This window comes from Salmo trutta, chromosome 1, assembly GCF_901001165.1.
Source record: "Salmo trutta chromosome 1, fSalTru1.1, whole genome shotgun sequence".
NCBI lineage: Eukaryota > Metazoa > Chordata > Actinopteri > Salmoniformes > Salmonidae > Salmo > Salmo trutta.
The window spans coordinates 27576427-27597848 of NC_042957.1; the positions used below are offsets into that span (position 1 = coordinate 27576427).

At 41.8% G+C, this 21422-nt stretch overlaps 1 protein-coding gene across 1 annotated transcript in view; it reads right to left on the minus strand.

Moving 5' to 3' along the window:
• Positions 1-216: 216 nt before the first annotated feature.
• The window catches only part of LOC115192821 (scavenger receptor class A member 5), a 49029-nt gene continuing 27823 nt past the window's right edge, over positions 217-21422 (minus strand). The window contains exons 7-9 of the mRNA XM_029751700.1: positions 18303-18368; positions 8015-8203; positions 217-2130 (exon numbers count right to left, since the gene is read on the minus strand). Of these exons, the coding sequence (XP_029607560.1) occupies positions 1997-2130; positions 8015-8203; positions 18303-18368 (389 nt within the window). The 3' untranslated portion in view covers positions 217-1996. The remainder of the gene's footprint in view (positions 2131-8014; positions 8204-18302; positions 18369-21422) is intronic.

Here is a 21422-nt window from a genome sequence, read left to right on the forward strand (position 1 = left end):
CAGCAATCATTTCTATTTTCGTCCTTCATGTGGAACCACTTTTAAGGTAATTGCTTCTCATTTGTCAAAGCAGAGATGACATACCCAACTTCCTCTATCTCTCCTCACATGTTCTCTTGATGTACTGTATCTAGGGTATGGGCTAGGATTACTTAGCTTTCTACTGAACTGTCTCAACCATTTTCATCTTCATCAGAAAATAATCGAGTCCACATGTATAAACAAATGTATATTTTATTATTTCCATGGTACATGAACAATTTAAAAATCTGAAAAATCTAGTAAAAAGTATTGTCGAATGGACATTTGAAATATTCTTGTCACATATTCACTGTATTTCTTTATCTATTTCATACTACTTCAGGTATTGTTGTCTGGGTGTTATGACCAGAACAATCGATAAGCAGACATTTACATTCCTCAGCAGTCCCTTTGTCCAATAAAAGTGGTGATTAGGGCCACAGTACAACCAAGTATAACCATAGTATAACAAATCAACCAATCTCGACTTCACATACCAATCATACTATCCTGGCATTTGATAGTATGTTCCTAAAGTGGGAACCTGGGTTTGTGGTCCCTATTATACAAAGCAAATGTGTGCAGTCTGCTCCCTTAAATGTATGCGAAAAAGCATTGCATGACAGTGATTCATTTCCAGCACAGTTGAAGATCCATGCAAGAATAACCTCTGCTATGTTCACAGACTAACTGCACCCTGGTTGAATATTTGAGACAGGATTATAATAGAGATGATCACGTACTGTAGGAATATATATTTCTACAAAACCAGAATAAATGTTTTGTATGAAAATATTTTAGGTAGAAAACATTTTTTCTCCTTTCTTTTCTGTTGAAGGACCTTTCCCAAGAGGGAAGCATGATCAGTCTGAGTGAAAATATATAGAGATTGTAAGGTAGTCTCCTTGGCTGTTGGCTTAGAAAGTGAGTGCATTGCAACACCTCTATAGCACTTGTCTGCGCGTGAACCTAAGTTGATAAAAGTGAGGATCATTTCTGAGGGGAGCTGTTCCACTGCTCCAGATGAAATACTGAGGTAGTCCAGATTCTGAGAGTCTGAGAGTGGATCAAACCTAGTCCTCAGGACCTCAGCACATTTCATTGTTTATCCCAAATCAATATTTGGCAAGGGATCATCTACAGAAATATTTTTCTTACAGCCATCATATCATGTCAACACGTGATTTACATGTGAAAGTATCTTACATCAGGGCTTGGTTTTGTTTATTTCACACAATAATACATATTTCCCTGTTTCATTTCCTGTGAGAAATCTCAATTCATTGTGCATGTTTTACCATTTCACTTTATTTTCCCCAAACTGTAACTTGCCCTCTTAGGCTGTAATTTGTCTTACTTATCGTTAGAGTCATGGTTTCCATACATAAACCAAGCGTCAATCTTCAAACCGCCCATGCAATTATCGATGAAGAGGGTGACATTTTTGGCTGCGCTCTAACAATAAAAAAACTGTTGGAGGGAGAAGCAAAAACGAGAGAGAGAGAGAGAGACTCTCATTCATGATGATAAAAACAATGCTTGGCTCTACAGGCAGAAATAGTAAAATTGTCAGACACAAACCAATAAATCATACTAGGGCCAAGTCATACATCCATTTAAAATGGCATCTCTTCCTCTTTCTTTTCTTTGTAATCGCTTTATCTATCAAAAATTTGACAAACATTTGTGACTGACCATTTTTTAAGTTGGTCCATTTTTGGCACTGAATCTAGTTCAGCTAAGAAGTATCTGCTATTGATAAACCTACTTTACATGAACAATAGCCATCCAAGAGGCCCTAAGGGGTCTGAAATCAAAGCATGTTTGCACATAACTGTCAAATCAGTTGCCCACAGCGGTGGGTGGGTGTAGGACAGCAGGATACAGCTCCTCTGCTCTACCTCACGCTGCCTGTCAACTGCAACTAATCTCAGCAGTTTGTAACTGAACTCGGTGGGGGTTCAAGTGGTGGGTGTTAGGTGTTGCATGTCACCCCCGCATCCTCCACGTGCCCACAGTTTGTCTTACCCCAGCCTGAGAACTTGCACTGGTGAATGGTGTCCTCGTTCCCAACGCAGGCCACATCATCCATCCAGATGAGCCCAGTACCTGTAGAGATAGAGAGAGAGAGAGAGAGAGAGAGAGAGAGAGAGAGAGAGAGAGACAGAGAAAGAGAGACAGAGAAAGAGAGACAGAGAAAGAGAGACAGAGAAAGAAAGAAAGAAAGAAAGAAAGAAAGTGAGAGAGAGAAAATGAGAGAGAGAAAGAAAGAAAGAAAGTGAGAGAGAGAGAGAGAGCGAGAGAAATGGAGAGGGCAGAAATTCTTTAGTCAAGATTAACCTAGCAGTGCACATTTGTCCTCTCAGCCTCCCACTGTTATTAATAAAAAAACATCCAGATCGACTCCAGTATTCAGGACTTACAGAAAAGTATGGTTTACAGCTAAGATGATAAAGGAGGGATATACAGGGAGGGAATATACGGGCGGCCAAGTATCAGGCTCTGCTATTCTATTGTTTTTCTTCTTAAATCACAGCCTTTATCTGAATGAAAGAGAGTGTGATAGCAGAGTCTGGTCTGGTCATACTCAGGATCCTCTTATTCATCACACCACTCTCCTCTGAGAGCCCTTGGAAGCGTTAATGTGAGGCAGATATCTGGCAGAGGGATGAGAGCATGTCATGGCTCCACAAACACAGAGGCTCTGGAGACTGGCGCAAGCCTCTCCTCTCTCCTCTCCCCTGTCCACAAGCACCAGGCAGGGTAGCCAAGAGCCACCAGAGGGGACCACTGGCATGGAATCTCTGTCTGAAATTGGGTTTATTGTGGTATCAATTACATTGAAGACAGAACTGAGAGGCCGACAAACATACGAGACAGCCCCCTCCAGTGCCTGTTTCTCGGTCCAAATTAAAATAATTTCAAGACCCAGTCTAAATCTCTCGATGGCATAAATAATAATTGCTGTCTGAAGAATGATGTGCAAAATGAATGTCCAACGTATGAACACAAACTTAGGAACTCCATTGTTCATGATAATGAGTTGTGAGTTACAATGGTAGACGTGGGACACTGAATTCATCATTGGGTTTGAGAAAAAAATTAACTTTCAATCGTTATGTATAGGTTCAGAACATTTGTGAAACAGCACAGTTAAAAATATACGGCAAATAGAAAACAAAACTGCATGGTCTTCAGAGATAGATGGGAGGGGTTGAGGGTAATTGAAGGATTGGATTCAAAACAAACAAAAGATAACTAACGTAAAATACACTGTGTCCAATGTAATTTACCTACTTGCCAAATAAGCAGGTTTGAGAAAGACATAGGACCTTAAATATACAGTGCATTCGGAAAGTATTCAGACCCCTTGACTTTTTCCACATTTTGCTACGTTACAGCCTTATTCTAAAATGTATTAAATAGTGTTTTTCCTTATCAATCTGCACACAATAGCCCATAATGACAAAGCAGAAACAGATTTTGGAAACATTTTGCTAATGTATAAATATAAAAAAACTGAAATATCACATTTACATAAGTATTCAAACCCTTTACTCAGTACTTTGTTGAAGCACCTTTGGCAGCGATTACAGCAACGAGTCTTCTTGGGTATGATGATACAAGCTTGACACACCTGTATTTGGGGAGTTTCTCCCATTCTTCTCTGCAGATCTTCTCAAACTCTGTCAGGTTGGATGGGGAGCATCGCTTCACAGCTATTTTCAGGTCTCTCCAGAGATGTTCGATCAGGTTCAAGTCCGGGCGCTGGCTGGGCCACTCAAGGACATTCAGAGACTTGTCCCAAAGCCACTCCTGCCTTGTGTTGGCTGTATGCTTAGGGTCAATGTCCTGTTGGAAGGTGAACCTTCACCCCAGTCTGAGGTCCTGAGCCCTCTGGAGCAGTTTTTCATCAAGGATCTCTCTGTCCTTTGCTCCGTTCATCTGTCCCTCAATCCTGACTAGTCTCCCAGTTCCTTCCGCTGAAAAACATCACCACAGCATGATGCTGCCACCACAATGCTTCACCGTAGGGATGTTGCCAGGTTTCCTCCAGACGTGAGACTTGGCATTCAGGCCAAAGAGTTCAATCTTGGTTTCATCAGACCAGAGAATCTTGTTTCTCATGGTCTGATAGTCCTTTAGGTGCCTTTTGGCAAACTCCAAGTGGGCTGTCATGTGCATTTACTGAGGAGTGGCGTCCGTCTGGCCACCCTACCATGATTGGTGGAGTGCTGCAGAGATGGCAGTCATTCTGGAAGGTTCTCCCATCTCCACAGAGGAACTCTGGAGTTCTGTCAGAATGACCATTGGGTTCTTGGTCACCTCCCTGACCAAGGCCCTTCTCCCCTGATTGCTCAGTTTGGCCGGCGGCCATCTCTAGGAAGAGTCTTGGTGGTTCCAAACTTCTTCAATTTAAGAATGATGGAGGCCACTGTGTTCTTGGGGACCTTCAATGCTGCAGACATTTTTTGGTACCCTTCCCCAGATGTGTGCCTTGACACAATCCTGTCTCTGAGCTCTACGGACAATTCCGTTGACCTCATGGCTTGGCTTTTGCTCTGACATGTACTGTTAACTGTGGGACCATACATAGACAGGTGTGTGCCTTTCCAAATCATGTCCAATCAATTGAATTTATCCCAGGTGGACTCCAATCAATTTGTAGAAACATCTGTGGTGGCTAATTTCTGCATTACCAAATGAGGAGAGTTACAAACTTCACACACCAGTCAGAGTTATACTTAAACTACATCTTTAATAATAAGAGCTTTCCAAATCACTTTGACTTTCAATGATGAGCTATCTCTAATGAACCATTGAAAAGTGTCAACACAAAAGTACAAAGATCTTTTATAGCCAAGATACACCCCTCTCAACCTTCATGACGAACCACAGATCTTAGAAACAGTTCACAAAGGGACTTTATAATTGAGAAAGGAGTATCCCTTAGCCAGATAGCATTCACTATAAATTATCGTTCAGTTTGGTCCCTATGACGAGGTTCTAATCCTGTTCCTGGTACGGTATAGCACAAAAACACCATCTCATCCAATGGCATAAATCAATTTACAACTCTAGATACTCCCATCTCAAGTAAACCCCCTCTTGACTCCACTCCTGGACATGCTCACTGAGGGGAGTGAGCCTCTAGGTCATACACTATCCCAAGATAAGTGAAACATCAGAGGGGACATACAATGGTTCCAGACACTGCCATACACCTTCCCCCAATGCCACAGGAGGGTGTGACTTGCGCACAGACATTGTGGAGACAAGTAATTGGTTCCCCATTAATCACGCCATCCCTTCACATGGTTTAAGAATAGGTAAAGACACATTCACATATGAAGACAATGTTCCATTCTGTCCTCTTCCCTTTCTGATATTCTGCATTGCACCAGGGACATGTAAAAGACAAGCCTGACCTCTCCCCTCTCTGGGCCCCAAGTGACTGAGCCCTAGCTAAGGGAAGAAGTGCAACTGCCAACACCATAGTCCAAAGTGATACATTCTAATGACAAGTATCTCACATACGCATATTATGCAAATAAAACATCTTAATTATCTATGTTACCCAACTAATTCTGATTCATCCGCCACACATCTCAAGAATGATCAATGCAAACAGGATGCACCTGAGCTCAATTTCGAGGCTCATAGCAAAGGGTCTGAATACTTATGTAAATAAGGTATTTCTGTTTTTTTTATTTTAATACATTTTCAAAAATGTCTAAAAAACACGTTTTCGCTTTGTCATTATAGGGTAATGTCTGTAGATTGATTTTAAAAAATGTATAAATTTTAGAGTAAGGCTGTAACGTAACAAAATGTGGAAAAAGTCAAGGGGTCTGAATACTTTCCGAATGCACTGTATGCCTAACATAACTACAACTTTGTTTGATTTATAACAACAAGGGATAATATACATGCAGGAAAACCACAGTGAATCCAGGTGAAAGCTATGATCCTTTATTGATGTCACTTGTTAAATCCACTTCAATCAGTGTAGATGAAGGGGAGGAAACAGGTTAAAGAATGATTTTTAAGCCTTGAGACATGGATTGGGTATGTGTGCCATTGAGTGGGTGATTAGGCAAGACAAAAAATGTAAGTTCCTTTGAACGGGCTTTGGTAGTGGGTGCCAGGCACATTGGTTTGTGTCAACAACTGCAACGCTGATGGGTTTTTCTCGCTCAACAGTTTCCCGTGTGAATCAAGAACGGTCCACCATCCAAAGGACATCCAGCCAACATGGGCCAGCAACCCTGACACCTTGTAGAGTCCATGCCCAGACGAATTGAGGCTGTTCTGAGGGCAAAAGGGGGTGCAACTCAATATTAGGAAGGTGTTCTTAATGTTTTTTATGCTCACTGTATACTGTTTATCAAACCAATCCAGAATAATATATGTTTTAAATGCAATATGTCATAACGATATCACTCTCCCCACAAAAGGTTCCCACAAAGTTAACATTAGCATAAGCATGTCTGTCTTATCCCACATTTGAATCAGATTTCACGTTATAATTCCTGGTCTTCGTTTGCTTCAAGGTTATATTCGAGTGCTGGCAACATAACGAGCACAAAAAGTACAATATGCTTTTTATATCCTGAATCAGACATTCATTTCTTTCACTCTAAGATGACAGTTTACAGATGTGCATGTGGGCCTCATTCCCATAGGCCTATCAGGGGCTGTGTACTGGTGAGGGGATTCATAGACGGACTTGATGAAAGATAAGAGGCCTAATATATTCTACACTGGCTGGAGGCCGCAGACTAGACCATCAACCGTTTTAATGCCAGGGCTTGTCTGATATATCGTATAAATATACGTCTAGAGTGAGAACTATGTGTGTAGTTAGGAACTAATGTCTCCATTTCAGCTATTTTATTTGATGTATTTGTGTGTCTTCCCTCAAATGTAGTAGTATCACTAATGCTCAAAGGAGGCCCTATGTGTCTATGGAAATATCGTTCCATATTGTTTTCCATATACTTTATGAACAGCAGTAATGTTGAGAAGGGACCAGGACCTAGTAGGCCTACCGTCTATCTACTCTATCCGTTTGTTCACAGAAACATTTTGAACTTTGAGTGTGAGCAATATTTTCCCTCAGAATGTTGGCAAACACACTCTGTATGATCAGAGTTTCTGCTTTAAGGTCATTCTACCACATTTAGCAACGATGAGAGAAGACTCCAAGTTTGAGCACCACCAACTACATAACATTGAATAACTGAAACATCTTGAGTGCAGCATGAACTTGAAAAGGAAACTTGGCCAGGACCAGTATAGTATAGTATACATTCACCACAGATGTTTGGACTGGGCCTAATATATCACTGTTGGGTTTATTTTAACTAGACATGCCTCCTAAACTGGTTTACCCAGCATCTCAACACTTATTTTGAGAATAATTTATTGTATTGACCATGTACAATGTCATCTCTAACATAATTATAGATACAAATATGGGTCAGGATGAGGTCAAGAATAAAGGAACAACATTTTGCTTCGCAAATGGGGTCTATGAAAGACATATTTACAACTGTTTAATTAATCCTCAAAAGTAAATGTAAATTATTGTTAATTTTAAAGAATGGTTCTTGGAATGAGATTTTTTTATTTTTTTCAGATTAATTTGAACTAGATCATATTAATACACCATAATATTTTGATTGGACCAAACATAGATGTGTGTGTATGCATGATGTAATGATAGTTGTGGAAAATAGGTCATAAGAGAGGAAACAGATGGATATTACCACTGGCACATTTTTGATGGCATCTGGCTCCTATGATGTTCCCTATAAATGTATATGAATCTCAGTAGTTTTCAAATGCTTTGTGTACTAATACCCACCGTAAAAAAGTACAATTACAAAAACAAATGGTACAAATCCTAATCCGCCTCCACAAGTTTATCACAGTCTGCACTGTAGTTAGTTCAAATCTCGATAGAGATGAAAACAGCCAAAAGGCTTACCTTGTCCAAACCGGCCTGTTTTATGGATCTCGAAGGCTCCTTTGTAGCCAAGCATCCTGCAGACCACGTCGCCGTCCTTCTTGTCCCAGACGTCATCACACACCGTTCCCCAGCGTCTCTCGTGGAACACCTCCACTCTCCCCTCGTGAGGGCCTGATCCATTCACCAGCCTCACCAGTGTCTCATCCACTGAATTGCACGCACGCACGCGCACACACACACACACACACACAAACACACACACACACACACACACACACACACACACACACACACACACACACACACACACACACACACACACACACACACACACACACACACACACACACACACACACACACACACACACACACATACACACACACAGCAGGGGAGAGAGACATGGATGGTGGTTCGAAAGGGGAAGCTGGTCATGGGCCAAACAAAACCCCTAGCCACAGACCACTGATCAGGTTGAGGTGGCTGGACTCAGTGTATTAACCTCAAAGATGGATCATAGAGTGCATTTCTGTAAAGTCATCTAAATTACAGCAATATTCAGAGGACACTGGCAAGTTGATTTGCTGTTGATTTCCCAACCAGCTTGGTTTACCAGCATGTCTTGGGTTAGTGAAGTCATACTTTTTGGATTAGTTTGTTAGTTTGTACATGAATCTGGAGGACAGACTCAAGAAGAGCACTGGAACAAGATCAGGAATTAGGTCAGAGAATGTTGTCACAAGAAATAGAGATGCAGGGACAGGATATTAGCCATATCATCAAGTGAAATTATTACAGTTTGTCAAAATAAACTTTAATTTATCTTTTTGGTTAGGCATACGCAATCAGTGTTCTACCCTGGACTGTATGTGCCCCTGTTTCATATGCAAGACCTCACCTCCCAGAGATGGCCATCACAGGGACCAGTCTTTATGCTATCGTATCTGTGCTGAGACCATCTTCTCGATCTCAGGTCACCTCCGCTGTGTGTGTTGATGCTAGACTGCCTTGTTTAAAGAGGGTTCTGGGTGGGTATTGTCGTTATCCTTGTGTGTGTGTGTGTGTGTGTGTGTGTGTGTGTGTGTGTGTGTGTGTGTGTGTGTGTGTGTGTGTGTGTGTGTCTCTGTGTGTGTGCGCCCCACAAGACAGCAGGCGTCTCTTTCCCCCAGCACACACCGTGGGAGGCTGATCCGAGGGACATCCCATCCACCATCATGTTTGGGAAGATTTAGTAAGAATAGGAAGGAGAGAAAATAGCCAGGATGTCATATTACAGCTCCCCTGCACATGAAGCCTAGTCCTGTAACGAAGCCTAGTCCTGTAATCCTGCAACAAAATACCTAATGAAAAACATGTTGCAGCCAGGTATGGACCTACCTTCAGGCCAGCATGAGGCTTGGTTTGTTCAAATCATTTTAGAAGTTCAGACAGAAACTTAAGTTAAGTTAATCACACATCCAACAGAAAACCTCTTAGCAGACTTCTCCTGAGAGAGACTCATGCACAGTAATAATACAGGGCCTATTAAAGTCCAGCTAATTGATAAGATGAAAACCAGTACTTCCCATTTCTACCACCACACTCATGACATCTCTCTGTAGTTTCACAACTGAAGTATTTGTTCTAGAAAAAGAGTTGTTTAGTCTTATGGGAGAAAACACTAAAAACAGTGCTGTCAATACCTTATAAAAATAGGCACGTTTCCAAATGTGCCTTTGACGATTGGAGCACTGGCCCACTTTGCTAGAATTTACATAATCAAAACTACAATTTGAACTAGGTCTTTTCATTATTAAAATACACTGGGGGAAAAATGATATCTGACTTGAATTTAGTATGTACTGTATGAGCAACATAATAAGGACAAAAACAATAACCGATTAAAGAACAAAAATGGCTACACTGACCTATGAAACTGTCAGTCAACCAAACTTTATACCTTCCTCTCTACTCTTAGGGGAAAGTAAGAGAGTGAATCTGAATCTTAGTGCAACAGCTTACAACATCTGGACCCTTTGCAACAACATTTCTGGACTAATGGACTAAGACAATGCTGTGCATTTTGGGGCGTGTGTGTGTGTGCAGGTCTAAGTGCACGTGTGAGTGTGCATATGTTCACAACTTCAGGTTGTTCATGTGTAAATGCACCTCCCATTGGAAGATTAACTCTGACTCAACTAGCCTTTATTGACCTTTTTAGGAGATGAATAGCCTGGGGCTCCAATGGCTGAACATGAATCTGGAGGATAGACTCGAGAAGAGCACAGGAACATCTTGTTAATGTGTTGCAGATTCTGCAGCCTGAGCTCCGCTCTACTCTTAGCCTGAGACATGCAGCCAATCTGGCAGACTGAAACCATGTGTCTGCTGCAGATATGTAGGCATAACTTTACTCTGGTAATGGCTCAGGAAACTTCAATCTGTCCAGTGAGACGCAGACCCAGGCTATCTCTGATAGGGGTGTGATGGGGCTAGGCCAGAGCCATGGTGGTATTAACAGGGTAAATAACATGGCACAGTGGATGAGGATCTGTGTGCAGTAGGTAGAAGAACCGACATGGAGAAGCCCACGCTCTTATAAACGCCTAATTCAGCACAATGATGCATAGGTCTACTTGACTGGCACTATGTGATTGATTTAGCCTACAGAGCCAAATTAGAGATACACATACTTACTGTAGTATCACTAAAACTTAACAGTCGTACAGCTGTAAGTGAATCATGAAATACTTCCTTTGGGGAAATGGGAAATGAGAAATAGAATTGAGTGCACTTTCGAGGGCCATGTTACACTGTTACAGAGAGACATTTATGACTATGTGCTGCAGTAGAAGGAAAGCCTTCCCTATCCGTTAGTGGAATTAGGTCCGAGAATGCTGTCACAAGAAATAGAGATGCAGAGACAGGATATTAGCCATATCATCAAGTGAAATGATTATCGCTTGTCAAGATAAACTGTCTAGCTGTAGCCTACTGCAGAACAAGGACAATATAACAAACAATCTCCCATGTTGAGTTTGTCTACTTGTACAGGCATTTACTCTATAATGTATCTCTGCTTGATATCTGTACGTCTGAATACAAACACCACTACATTTCTCTGGCTCTCATTGACAAAATGTGTTTGTTAGTACTTTGGTTAGGCAAACACAATCTGTGTTCTACCCTGGACTGTAGGTGCCCCTGCTCACGGTCCCTAAGGGAGTTTCATATGCAAGACCTCCTCTCCCAGAGATGGCCATCACAGGGACCAGTCTATGTGATATCGTAACTGTGCTGAGGCCATCTCCTCAATCTCAGGTCACCTCTGCTGTATGTGTTGATGCCAGACTGTGTTCTGCCTTGTTTAAAGAGGGTTCTGGGTGGGTATTGTCGTTATCCTCGTGTGTGTGTGTGTGTGTGTGTGTGTGTGTGTGTGTGTGTGTGTGTGTGTGTGTGTGTGTGTGTGTGTGTGTGTGTGTGTGTGTGTGTGTGTGTGTGTGTGTGTGTGTGTGTGTGTGTGTGTGTGTGTGTGTGTGTGTGTGTGTGTGCAGGCGTCTCTTTCCCCCAGCATACACAGTGGGAGGCTGATCCGGCGGCCTCCTGTCCACCACACTCAAAAAATGTGGGGTTCAACAAGGGTTCTATGAACCTTAGGGTTCCTGGCACTGAAAATGCCCCCCAAAAGGTTCTTCCAAGAAGCTCATATGAGGTGGGGTTCATCGAGGAACCTCCTTAGTTGGTGGGGGTTCTTGCAGGAACCTAACTGCTCAACTGAAACATTTGGATTTGAATTTGAAAGGACAGCAGGTGCAGACACTTAACTGAAAAATATAAAGATCTCCTCAATTTAAGAAGGTTTGTTTCTTGTATGATCTAAATTGATATTGTTTTATGATGATACCATCTATCTTTTCATATTGTGCAAATCTTTCTTAAACAGAAAAAGGACACAATTCAATGGATATCAATCAACAGAGAGGTAATAATATGTAGGCCATAAGAATATGTTGAAGGCTAGCTGTTTTGGGTGAAGATGATTGAACTGCTCACTTTTGTGTCTTTGTCTGCAGGTATACAGACAAGGAGGCACACAAAGGTACAGTACCAGTCAAAAGTTTGGACACACGTACTGATTCAAGGGGTTTTTCTTTATTTTGACTATTTTCTAGAATAATAGTGAAGACATCAAACTATGAAATAACACATATGGAATCATGTAGTAACCAAAAAAGTGTTAAACAAATCAAAATATATTTTAGATTTTAGATTCTTCAAAGTAGCCACCCTTTGCCTTGATGACAGCTCTGCACACTCTTGGTATTCTCTCAACCAGCTTCACCTGGAATGCTTTTCCAACAGTCTTGAAGGAGTTCCCACATATGCTGAGCACTTGTTGGCTGCTTTTCCTTCACTCTGCGGTCCAACTCATCCCAAACCATCTCAATTGGGTTGAGGTTAGGTGATTGTGGAGGCCAGATCATCTCATGCAGCACTCCATCACTCCCCTTCTTGGTCAAATAGCCCTTACACAGCCTAGAGGTGTGTTGGGTCATTGTCCTGTTGAAAAACAAACTATAGTCCCACTAAGCTCAAACCAGATGGGATGGCGTATTGCTGCAGAATGCTGTGGTTGCCATGCTGGTTAACTTGTTATGGATAGGGGGCAGTATTTTCACGGCCGGATAAAAAACGTACCCGATTTAATCTGGTTATTACTCCTGCCCAGAAACTAGAATATGCATATAATTAGTAGCTTTGGATAGAAAACACTCCAAAGTTTCTAAAACTGCTTGAATGGTGTCTGTGAGTATAACAGAACTCAAATGGCAGGCCAAAACCTGAGAAGATTCTGTACAGGAAGTACCCTGTCTGACCATTTCTTGGCCTTCTTTGTCATCTCTATCCAAAACAAAGGATCTCTGCTGTAACGTGACACTTTCTAAGGCTCCCATAGGCTCCCAGAAGGCGCCAGAACGTTGAATGATGACTCTGCTGTCCATGGCTGAAAAACAGTAGCGCATTTGGTAAGTGGTCGATCTGAGAACAATGAGACGGGTGTGCGCGCATGCACGTGAAGAGTCCATTTTAGATTTTGAGTCTTTGAACGGAAAGGACGTCTCCCGGTCGGAATATTATCGCTTTTTTACGAGAAAAATCGCATAAAAATTGATTTTAAACAGCGTTTGACATGCTTTGAAGTACGGTAATGGAATATTTAGATTTTTTTTGTCACGACACGCGTCCGCGCGTCACCCTTCGTCACCCTTCGGATAGTGTCTTGAAGGCATGAACAAAACGCCGCTATTTGGATATAACTATGGATTATTTGGAACCAAACCAACATTTGTTGTTGAAGTAGAAGTCCTGGGAGTGCATTCTGACGAAGAACAGCAAAGGTAATCCAATTTTTCTTATCGTAAATCTGAGTTTGGTGAGTACCAAACTTGGTGGGTGTCAAATTAGCTAGCCCGTGATGGCGAGCTATCTACTCAGAATATTGCAAAATGTGCTTTCACCGAAAAGCTATTTTAAAATCGGACACCGCGATTGCATAAAGGAGTTCTGTATCTATAATTCTTAAAATAATTGTTATGTTTTTTGTGAACGTTTATCGTGAGTAATTTAGTAAATTCACCGGAAGTGTTCGGTGGGAATGCTAGTTCTGAACGTCACATGCTAATGTAAAAAGCTGGTTTTTGATATAAATATGAACTTAATTGAACAAAACATGCATGTATTGTATAACATAATGTCCTAGGAGTGTCATCTGATGAAGATCATCAAAGGTTAGTGCTGCATTTAGCTGTGGTTTTGGTTTTTGTGACATTATATGCTAGCTTGAAAAATGGGTGTCTGATTATTTGTGGCTGGGTACTCTGCTGACATAATGTAATGTTTTGCTTTCGTTGTAAAGCCTTTTTGAAATCGGACAGTGTGGTTAGATAAAGGAGAGTCTTGTCTTTAAAATGGTGTAAAATAGTCATATGTTTGAAAAATAGAAGTTTTGGGATTTTTGAGGAGTTTGTATTTCGCGCCACGCCTTATCATTGGATATTGGAGTGGTGTTCCGCTAGCGGAACATCTAGATGTATTAAGTGTGCCTTGAGTTCTAAATAAATCATACAGTGTCACCAGCAAAGCAACTCCACACCATCACACCTCCTCCTCCATGCGTCACGGTGGGAATCACACATACGGAGCTCATCCATTCACCTACTCCGCGTCTCACAAAGACACAGTGGTTGGAAACCAAAAATCGCAAATTTGGACTCATCAGACCAAAGGACAGATTTCCACCGGTCTAATGTCCATTGCTCGTATTTCTTGGCCCAAACAAGTCTCTTCTAACTCTGGCTCTTCCTTTCCTGTGGCGGTCCTCATGAGAGCCAGTTTCATTATAGCGCCTGATGGTTTTTGCGACTGCACTTGAAGAAACTTCTTGAAATGTTCCGGATTGACTGACCTTCATGTCTTAAAGTAATGATGGACTATTGTTTCTCTTTGCTTATTTGAGCAGTTCTTGCCATGATATGGACTTGGTCTTTTACCAAAAAGAGCTATCTTCTGTATACCTCCCCTACCTTGTCACAACACAACTGATTGGCTCAAACGCATTAAGAAGGAAAGAAATTCCACAAATGAACTTTTAACAAGGCACACCTGTCAATTGAAATGCATTCCAGGTGACTAGCTCATGAAGCTGGTTGAGAGAATGCCAAGAGTGTGCAAAGCTATCACGTTTCAGGAGAAGAACCAGATGCAGACAGTGTCAAAGTAACAAAAGTTTATTACTAGAACAGGGGTCAGGAAAAACGACATGTCAAGGGCAGGCAGAGGTCAGTAATCCAGATCAGAGTCCATAAGGTACAGTTCGGCAGGCAGGCTCAGGGTCAGGGCAGTCAGAGGTCAATAATCCAGGGTGGTGTGACAAGGTACAGAACGGCAGACAGCCTCAGGGCAGGCAGAATGGTCAAAACCGGGAAAACAAGAAAAAGACAGGAGAAAGGGGAAAACCGCTGATAGGCTTGACAAACAAAACTAACTGGCAACAGACAAACAGAGAACCCAGGTACAAATACACTGGGGATAATGGGGAAGATGGGCGACACTTGGAGGGGGGTGGAGACAAGCACAAAGACAGGTGAAACAGATCAGGGTGTGACAAATGCAAAGGGTAGCTACTTTGAAGAATGTTAAATATAAAATATTTTGATTTGTTTAACACTTTTTTGGTTACTACATGATTCCATTTGTGTAATTTCATAGTTTTGTAAAGTAAAACCCTTGAATGAGTAGGTGTGTCCAAACTTTTGACTGGTACTGTATGTCCGTTAGTATTGGTATGTTATGCAGATCACATGTACCATCCTCTTCCCTTACCTCTTCAATGAAAATCACATAGGCCTCTACATTATGGACAAGGTATGTGTATGAAAACCACAATCAAAAGTTTTTTCAATCACATTTACCATAAAAACCAAAGTATGAATACTGTTGTGTTCGTGTTTTGTTAATCATCTGTATAATTACTATTTTTTGGATTAGACATCACCCTCCCTTCTGCTTTTCCACAAAAATCATAATAAACACTGCCAACTAGAATACATTCATGACATCTCTCTGTAGTTTCACAACAGAAGTATTTGTTCTAGAAAAAGAGCTGTTTAGTCTTATGGGAGAAAACACTAAAAACAGTGCTCTCAATACCTTATAAAAGCAGGCACGTTTCCAACTGTGCATTTGGCGATTGGAGCACTAGCCCACTTTGCTATACTTACATAATTGAAAATACAATTTTAACTAGGTCTTTTCATTATTAATATATTGTAACGTCTGCTTCCAACTCACACTCTCAAACACATAGATCCCCTGAACACAGCTCACTCTCCAGCTCACACTCTCAAACACAAAGATCCCCTGAACGCAGCTCACTGTCCAGATCCCAATCACCGGAATTCTGATCACCTGTTCACACACCTGTATGTCATTTACACACACTATTTAGTTCAGTTCATTGCATCCCATCATTGTGAAGTATTGTTTGTTTTTGTCCACGGTCTAGTTGGAGAGCTGTTTAGTTCCATATTAGTCCTCCTGTGTATCATAGTTCTTGGCCAGCCTCACTAACAATTTTTTTTCCCCTCTTTCCTGCCTGTACTTTTGCCTATCAGATTTCCTGTCATCAACCTCTTTCCTGATCTTCCAGACTACATTCTTAGCCTTTATCCCTGCCTGTACTGTTACCTTTTTGGAGTCCCTGTGTATGACCTTCTGCCTGTCCCTGCCCCTGGACCCAGCTACCTGCCTCCTCCTGTGGTCCTTTACAATAAACACCTGCTGTGCCCTGCGCTTGTAACAAGCACTCTGTCTCCCATCATACTCATTACAAATACACTGGGGAAAATGATATCTGACTTGATTTTGGCATGTATGAGCAACATAATAAGGTCATAAACAATAACCGATTAAAGAACAAAAATGGCTACACTGACTTATGAAACTGTCAGTCAACCAAACTTTATACCTTCCTCTCTACTCTTAGGGAAGAGGAAGGGAGTGAATCTGAATCTTAGCGTAGCAGCTTACAACATCTGGCAGGGAACCGATGTTCGGCCCTTTGCAACAACATTTCTGGACTAATGGACTAAGACAATGTTGTACATTTTGGGGCGTGTGTGTGTGCAGTTCTGAGTGCACGCGTGAGTGTGTGTTATGTTGACAACTTCAGGTTGTTCATGTGTAAATGTGACCACTCATGCATGTGTATATGAGTAAAGTCTCAGTCAGTAACTCAGCACCAGGTTGACACTTCAAATGTGGAGAATGGAGCTTGTGCCTGTCCTGTAAAAATAATCTTTCCAATCCAAGCTTACTTCAGTTTCTGTTGGACTCTTGGGATATCGTATCAAAGTTCGGTACCCCCACCCTGAGAGGGATGTAGATGTTAGGGTGAAAGGCAACGCTATGGCAACAATTACCAAGTAAGCTTTAAAGCACCTGACATTTTACAGCTTGTCACACTAGTTACGGTATATGGGGCTTTAGGTTCAACTGCACCCCCAACTCTCAGCCCCAGCTCTCAGCCCTAACCCTCAGCCTGAGGTAAGCCCCAGCTCTCAGCCTTCTAGGAGAAGCATGGTTGTCAGTTGTGACATTCCAAAAGTAAAGCGAGGTAAAGAAGATAAATGAACAAGGGGACTGGGGGAGAGCCCCACGGTGTCTGAGCTGTGACAGACCTTCCTCTCACTACGAGGACCTATACTTTGTGTGACACCACTGCTTTCCATCAACCACAAGCATGAGCGCTTGACAATTATGGAAACAAATCCAGACCAAGTAGCAGAAGAAAACCTCTTAAATCACATGGCTTCGAATGTGGAGTTCTGATCTTTTCCTGGTTGTAGCTAATGAAGATAAATGTATTTCAGATGTTTGTAGCTGTCACTTTAAGAAGAACACCGTTCCAGCTCTCATCACACCAAAATGGGTTTAATGATGTCATAGAGAAAGAATAATATTTCCTGTGTGGGGGAAGAAATTGAGGTTTGCGGGTTTGTTTTCTTTCCCTGCTTGAAAACACATTGTGGTTTTATTGAAATTACCTGTCAGTGGGGGTGTGCGGGCATATACCGTACAACGATACGACAGGCCCACTCAGTACGACCAGGCCTACTAACCAGTTTGCCCATGCTTCAAACACTGTGAATAAATGTTTTGATACTTATTATTTGGTGAGGTAAGCCATATTGAGTGGTTTGGATACAGGAAGAAACCTGTAAAACGTCACACTAATAACTGCTTCAACATATGAGGTGACCTTTCCATGTACAAGTAGAGCAGAGATTTATGCCTGTTGTGGCTCGGTCCATAAAAATAGTTTATTTTTCTGTTTGATCCACTGGCATCCCTGTTTACAAGTGGGGTCTGCCAGGTGAGAGCCTCCAGCTACTGTTGTAAATGAGTAATGAACTCACTAAACTGAGACAAGCATGTGACTTCAGCTCTGGTGCTGAGTTTTGGAATGTGTTGTGATGGAGTAAACAGCATTCCAAAGCAAAACAGAGAGGGAAAAGGCCTCAAAAGACCCTCTGCACTCCTTCACCCCCTGAAGGAGTGCAGAGGTAGTGAAAGTTGATTGGGAGGTCAGTTAGGGTTAAATTCTATAGCCTACCTGGGTTTTATAACAACCTATTCCAATAACTCATTTTACGATGCAGCAGTGTTAGCGATATGTATGCCGATAACAATGGACAACATCATCGACCAAGATCATTTGGAGGAGGAATCAGCAATCCCATAACTCTTCACTGCTCACTGGTCTCACCTGTTTTTTCGCCACGGTCACCTCGGTCTCCCTTCTCGCCCTTCAGTCCTCTGTCTCCTTTGTCACCTTGGAAACGAAAGACAGACAACAAAATATTGTGTTACGCTCAGTGGCAGAAATAAGAAGTAACACAGATTAATAAATAACATCATGTAAGTACAAAATGAAACACAAGTGATCCACTTGAAGAAGAACAGTATTACGTGTTTGTCCCTAGAGAACCTTCTAGCATGCTACTTCTCCTCTGAGCGGTGCCCTCTCCGTCTGTCATGGTTGACTCTGTCATTGTTGACTTTATGTGGGTGGGCAGAGATTAGGCCTAAAGATAGGCTATGGTTTGAGGTTTCCAAATTGCCTTACTGGAATACTTGGGAGACATGAGAGGGTCTTTTTGCACTTGGTTGGGGGAACATAAAGTAGCTCTAAAATAGCCCCGCTCACCCTGAGAAGAACGCCAGATATACCAACCTCAGGTCTGATATTAAACATTATCCCTCAGCTCAATTTCCCTTTGGATACCTTATTATCTTGTTAACCTGAATTGAAGCAGCACAAACTAAATGTAATCACCTTGTTATTAGACATACAAATTATAGGACAACCCCCTTGTGGACTACAGTCTCTTCGGCTTTTGGTTTTCCTAGCCAATGCAGCGGACTAGAAACAGTACAAATAGCAAATATGTTCAGGGTGTATGTTTCCCCAAAAATCAACATGAACCCATATGTCCTTGATTCTCTGTGATCTGACGTCCATTGTTGTGGGCCATTGTTTTGTTTGTTGCTTCGCTCTCAACATCTGAGGCAACTCAGCTGTCTGTGTATTGTATGCCAAATCTTGAAAGACAAAAAGGGGTCAGGGCAAAAGACAACATCAATTTAACGATTAAAGGATATAATTAACAAAATGACTGGGATTGAGAGGCTGAAAGCACAGTTGTCCTGCATCTCCTCTTTCAGAGTGAGCGGAGAGAATCGTTATGGCATCTTTCTGGCTTGTCCGATGACGTCATATGCTTTACAGACATAGAAAAGCCTCACTACTTGAGGCCAGTTAACAGTCGTATAAATGCGATTGAAAGTAGATCCTCCTTGAAGACATTTGTGTCCTGAATGAGGGCATCTGATGTTGATCTGATGAGGATCGGAGTGTGGACGCAGGGACATTCTGGAGCCTTGCAATTTCAACTGAAATTCTTGATTTCAGATGCCAGTACCATACATGCAATTTACTGTCTGGACTTGAGAGAGGCTGTAGAAAATGAAGTAATCATTCCATTTCAATCTTTAATTCCACTCAATAAAATCTTCAGATTTGTTGTATTTTAATGTGTAATACCAGAAGTATGTCCATGATAATAGAGGACACCATGCAATAAGGCAAAAAGGAACATTATTGTACTATTTAGTAGAATATTCATAAAAATAACAAACTAAAGATATGCCTTTGATTGAGTCCTACCGCTCAGTTCTGTGGGAACATTTCTCTGTAATTACAAGTCTAAAACCCCAAGGCGTGGTTATGAGCTGTTACTGTAATAAAGTAACATTACACAATGATTATAAAGTGACCATTATCCCACGTTTACTTCCTGAATTATCATATTTAAAATCACAAGAAAGGGACCAATTGCAGTGGCGCCCAAACCGAACCACCAAGTGTCGGGTAGTGCTCTGTGCTGACCACATCCTCATCGTAGGTTGAGAAATTTTAGACACTCACTCTGGTTCAAACACCTACTGCAAACACCACTCTACCTCACAGAAAAACAGACATAATGAAACTGCCTGGCTATTCATAGGCCTGCTTTAACAAGCCCCAAAACACCTCTGCCTTTTCCACAAGGATCCTTTTGCAAGCATCACTGATATTTATCTAACCCTGTTAATTGCGTGTTGACGTCTCAGTGAGTCAGTCTAATAGAGCTGGGCCTGGGAGGCCAGGGCAGATAGACAGCACAGGGCATCCACATCCGATCTTAATGTTGTTGGCTCACAGAGGTTTGAGCCTCCAGCACCGGACAGTTCAGCCAGACTAAACTGATCCAGAACAGCTGTTTGGTTAGCATGGAGAAATAGAATAGGCCCATTGTGGAGAGTCAAATCTATGACCAATACGATAAGGTGCTGTGTCTCGAATCATGTGTGTGAGAGGAGTATCTCTCACACATATCTTTCAAAACAAGTGCTGCTTTCCAACACACAAGGTGACAAAAGAGGATACGGCTTTCTAGAAGGCTTTGAGACATGGCTATAGACTCCTATGGTGTCGAGGCACCATAGGAGTCTACAGCCAGTTCTCAGGGCTAAGGTTGGACCAATTAAAGCCCGGACATGGCTTTCCTCTATTAGTATGGTAAGAGCAAGACGTACACTATATACACTACCGTTTAAAAAGTTTGGGGTCACTTAGAAATGTCCTTGTTTTTGAAAGAAAAGCTAATTTTTTGTCCTTTAAAATAACATAAAATTGATCAGAAATACAGTGTAGACATTGTTAATGTTGTAAATGACTATTGTAGCTGGAAACAGCAGATTTTTTATGGAATATCTACGTAGTCGTAAAGAGGCCCAATATCAGCAAACATCACCCCTGTGTTCCAATGGCACGTTGTGTTAGCTAATCCAAGTTTATCATTTTAAAAGACTAATTGAGCATTTGAGAAGTTTGAGAAACAGGCAGCGTCATTAAATAGTACCCGCAAAACACCAGTCTCAATGTCAACAGTGAAGAGGCGACTCCGGGATGCTGGCCTTCTAGGCAGAGTTGCAAAGAAAAAGCCATATCTCAGACTGGCCAATAAAAAGAAAAGATTAAGATGGGCAAAAGAACACAGACACTGGACAGAGGAACTCTGCCTAGAAAGCCAGCATCCCGGAGTCGTCTCTACACTGTTGACGTTGAGACTGGTGTTTTGAGGGTACTATTTAATGAAGCTGCCAGTTGAGGACTTGTAATCCGTCTGTTTCTCAAACTAGACAATCTAATGTACTTGTCCTCTTGCTCAGTTGTGCACCGGGGCCTCCCACTCCTCTTTATATTCTGGTTAGAGCCAGTTTGCTCTGTTCTGTGAAGAGAGTAGTACACAGCGTTGTACAAGATCTTCAGTTTCTTGGCAAT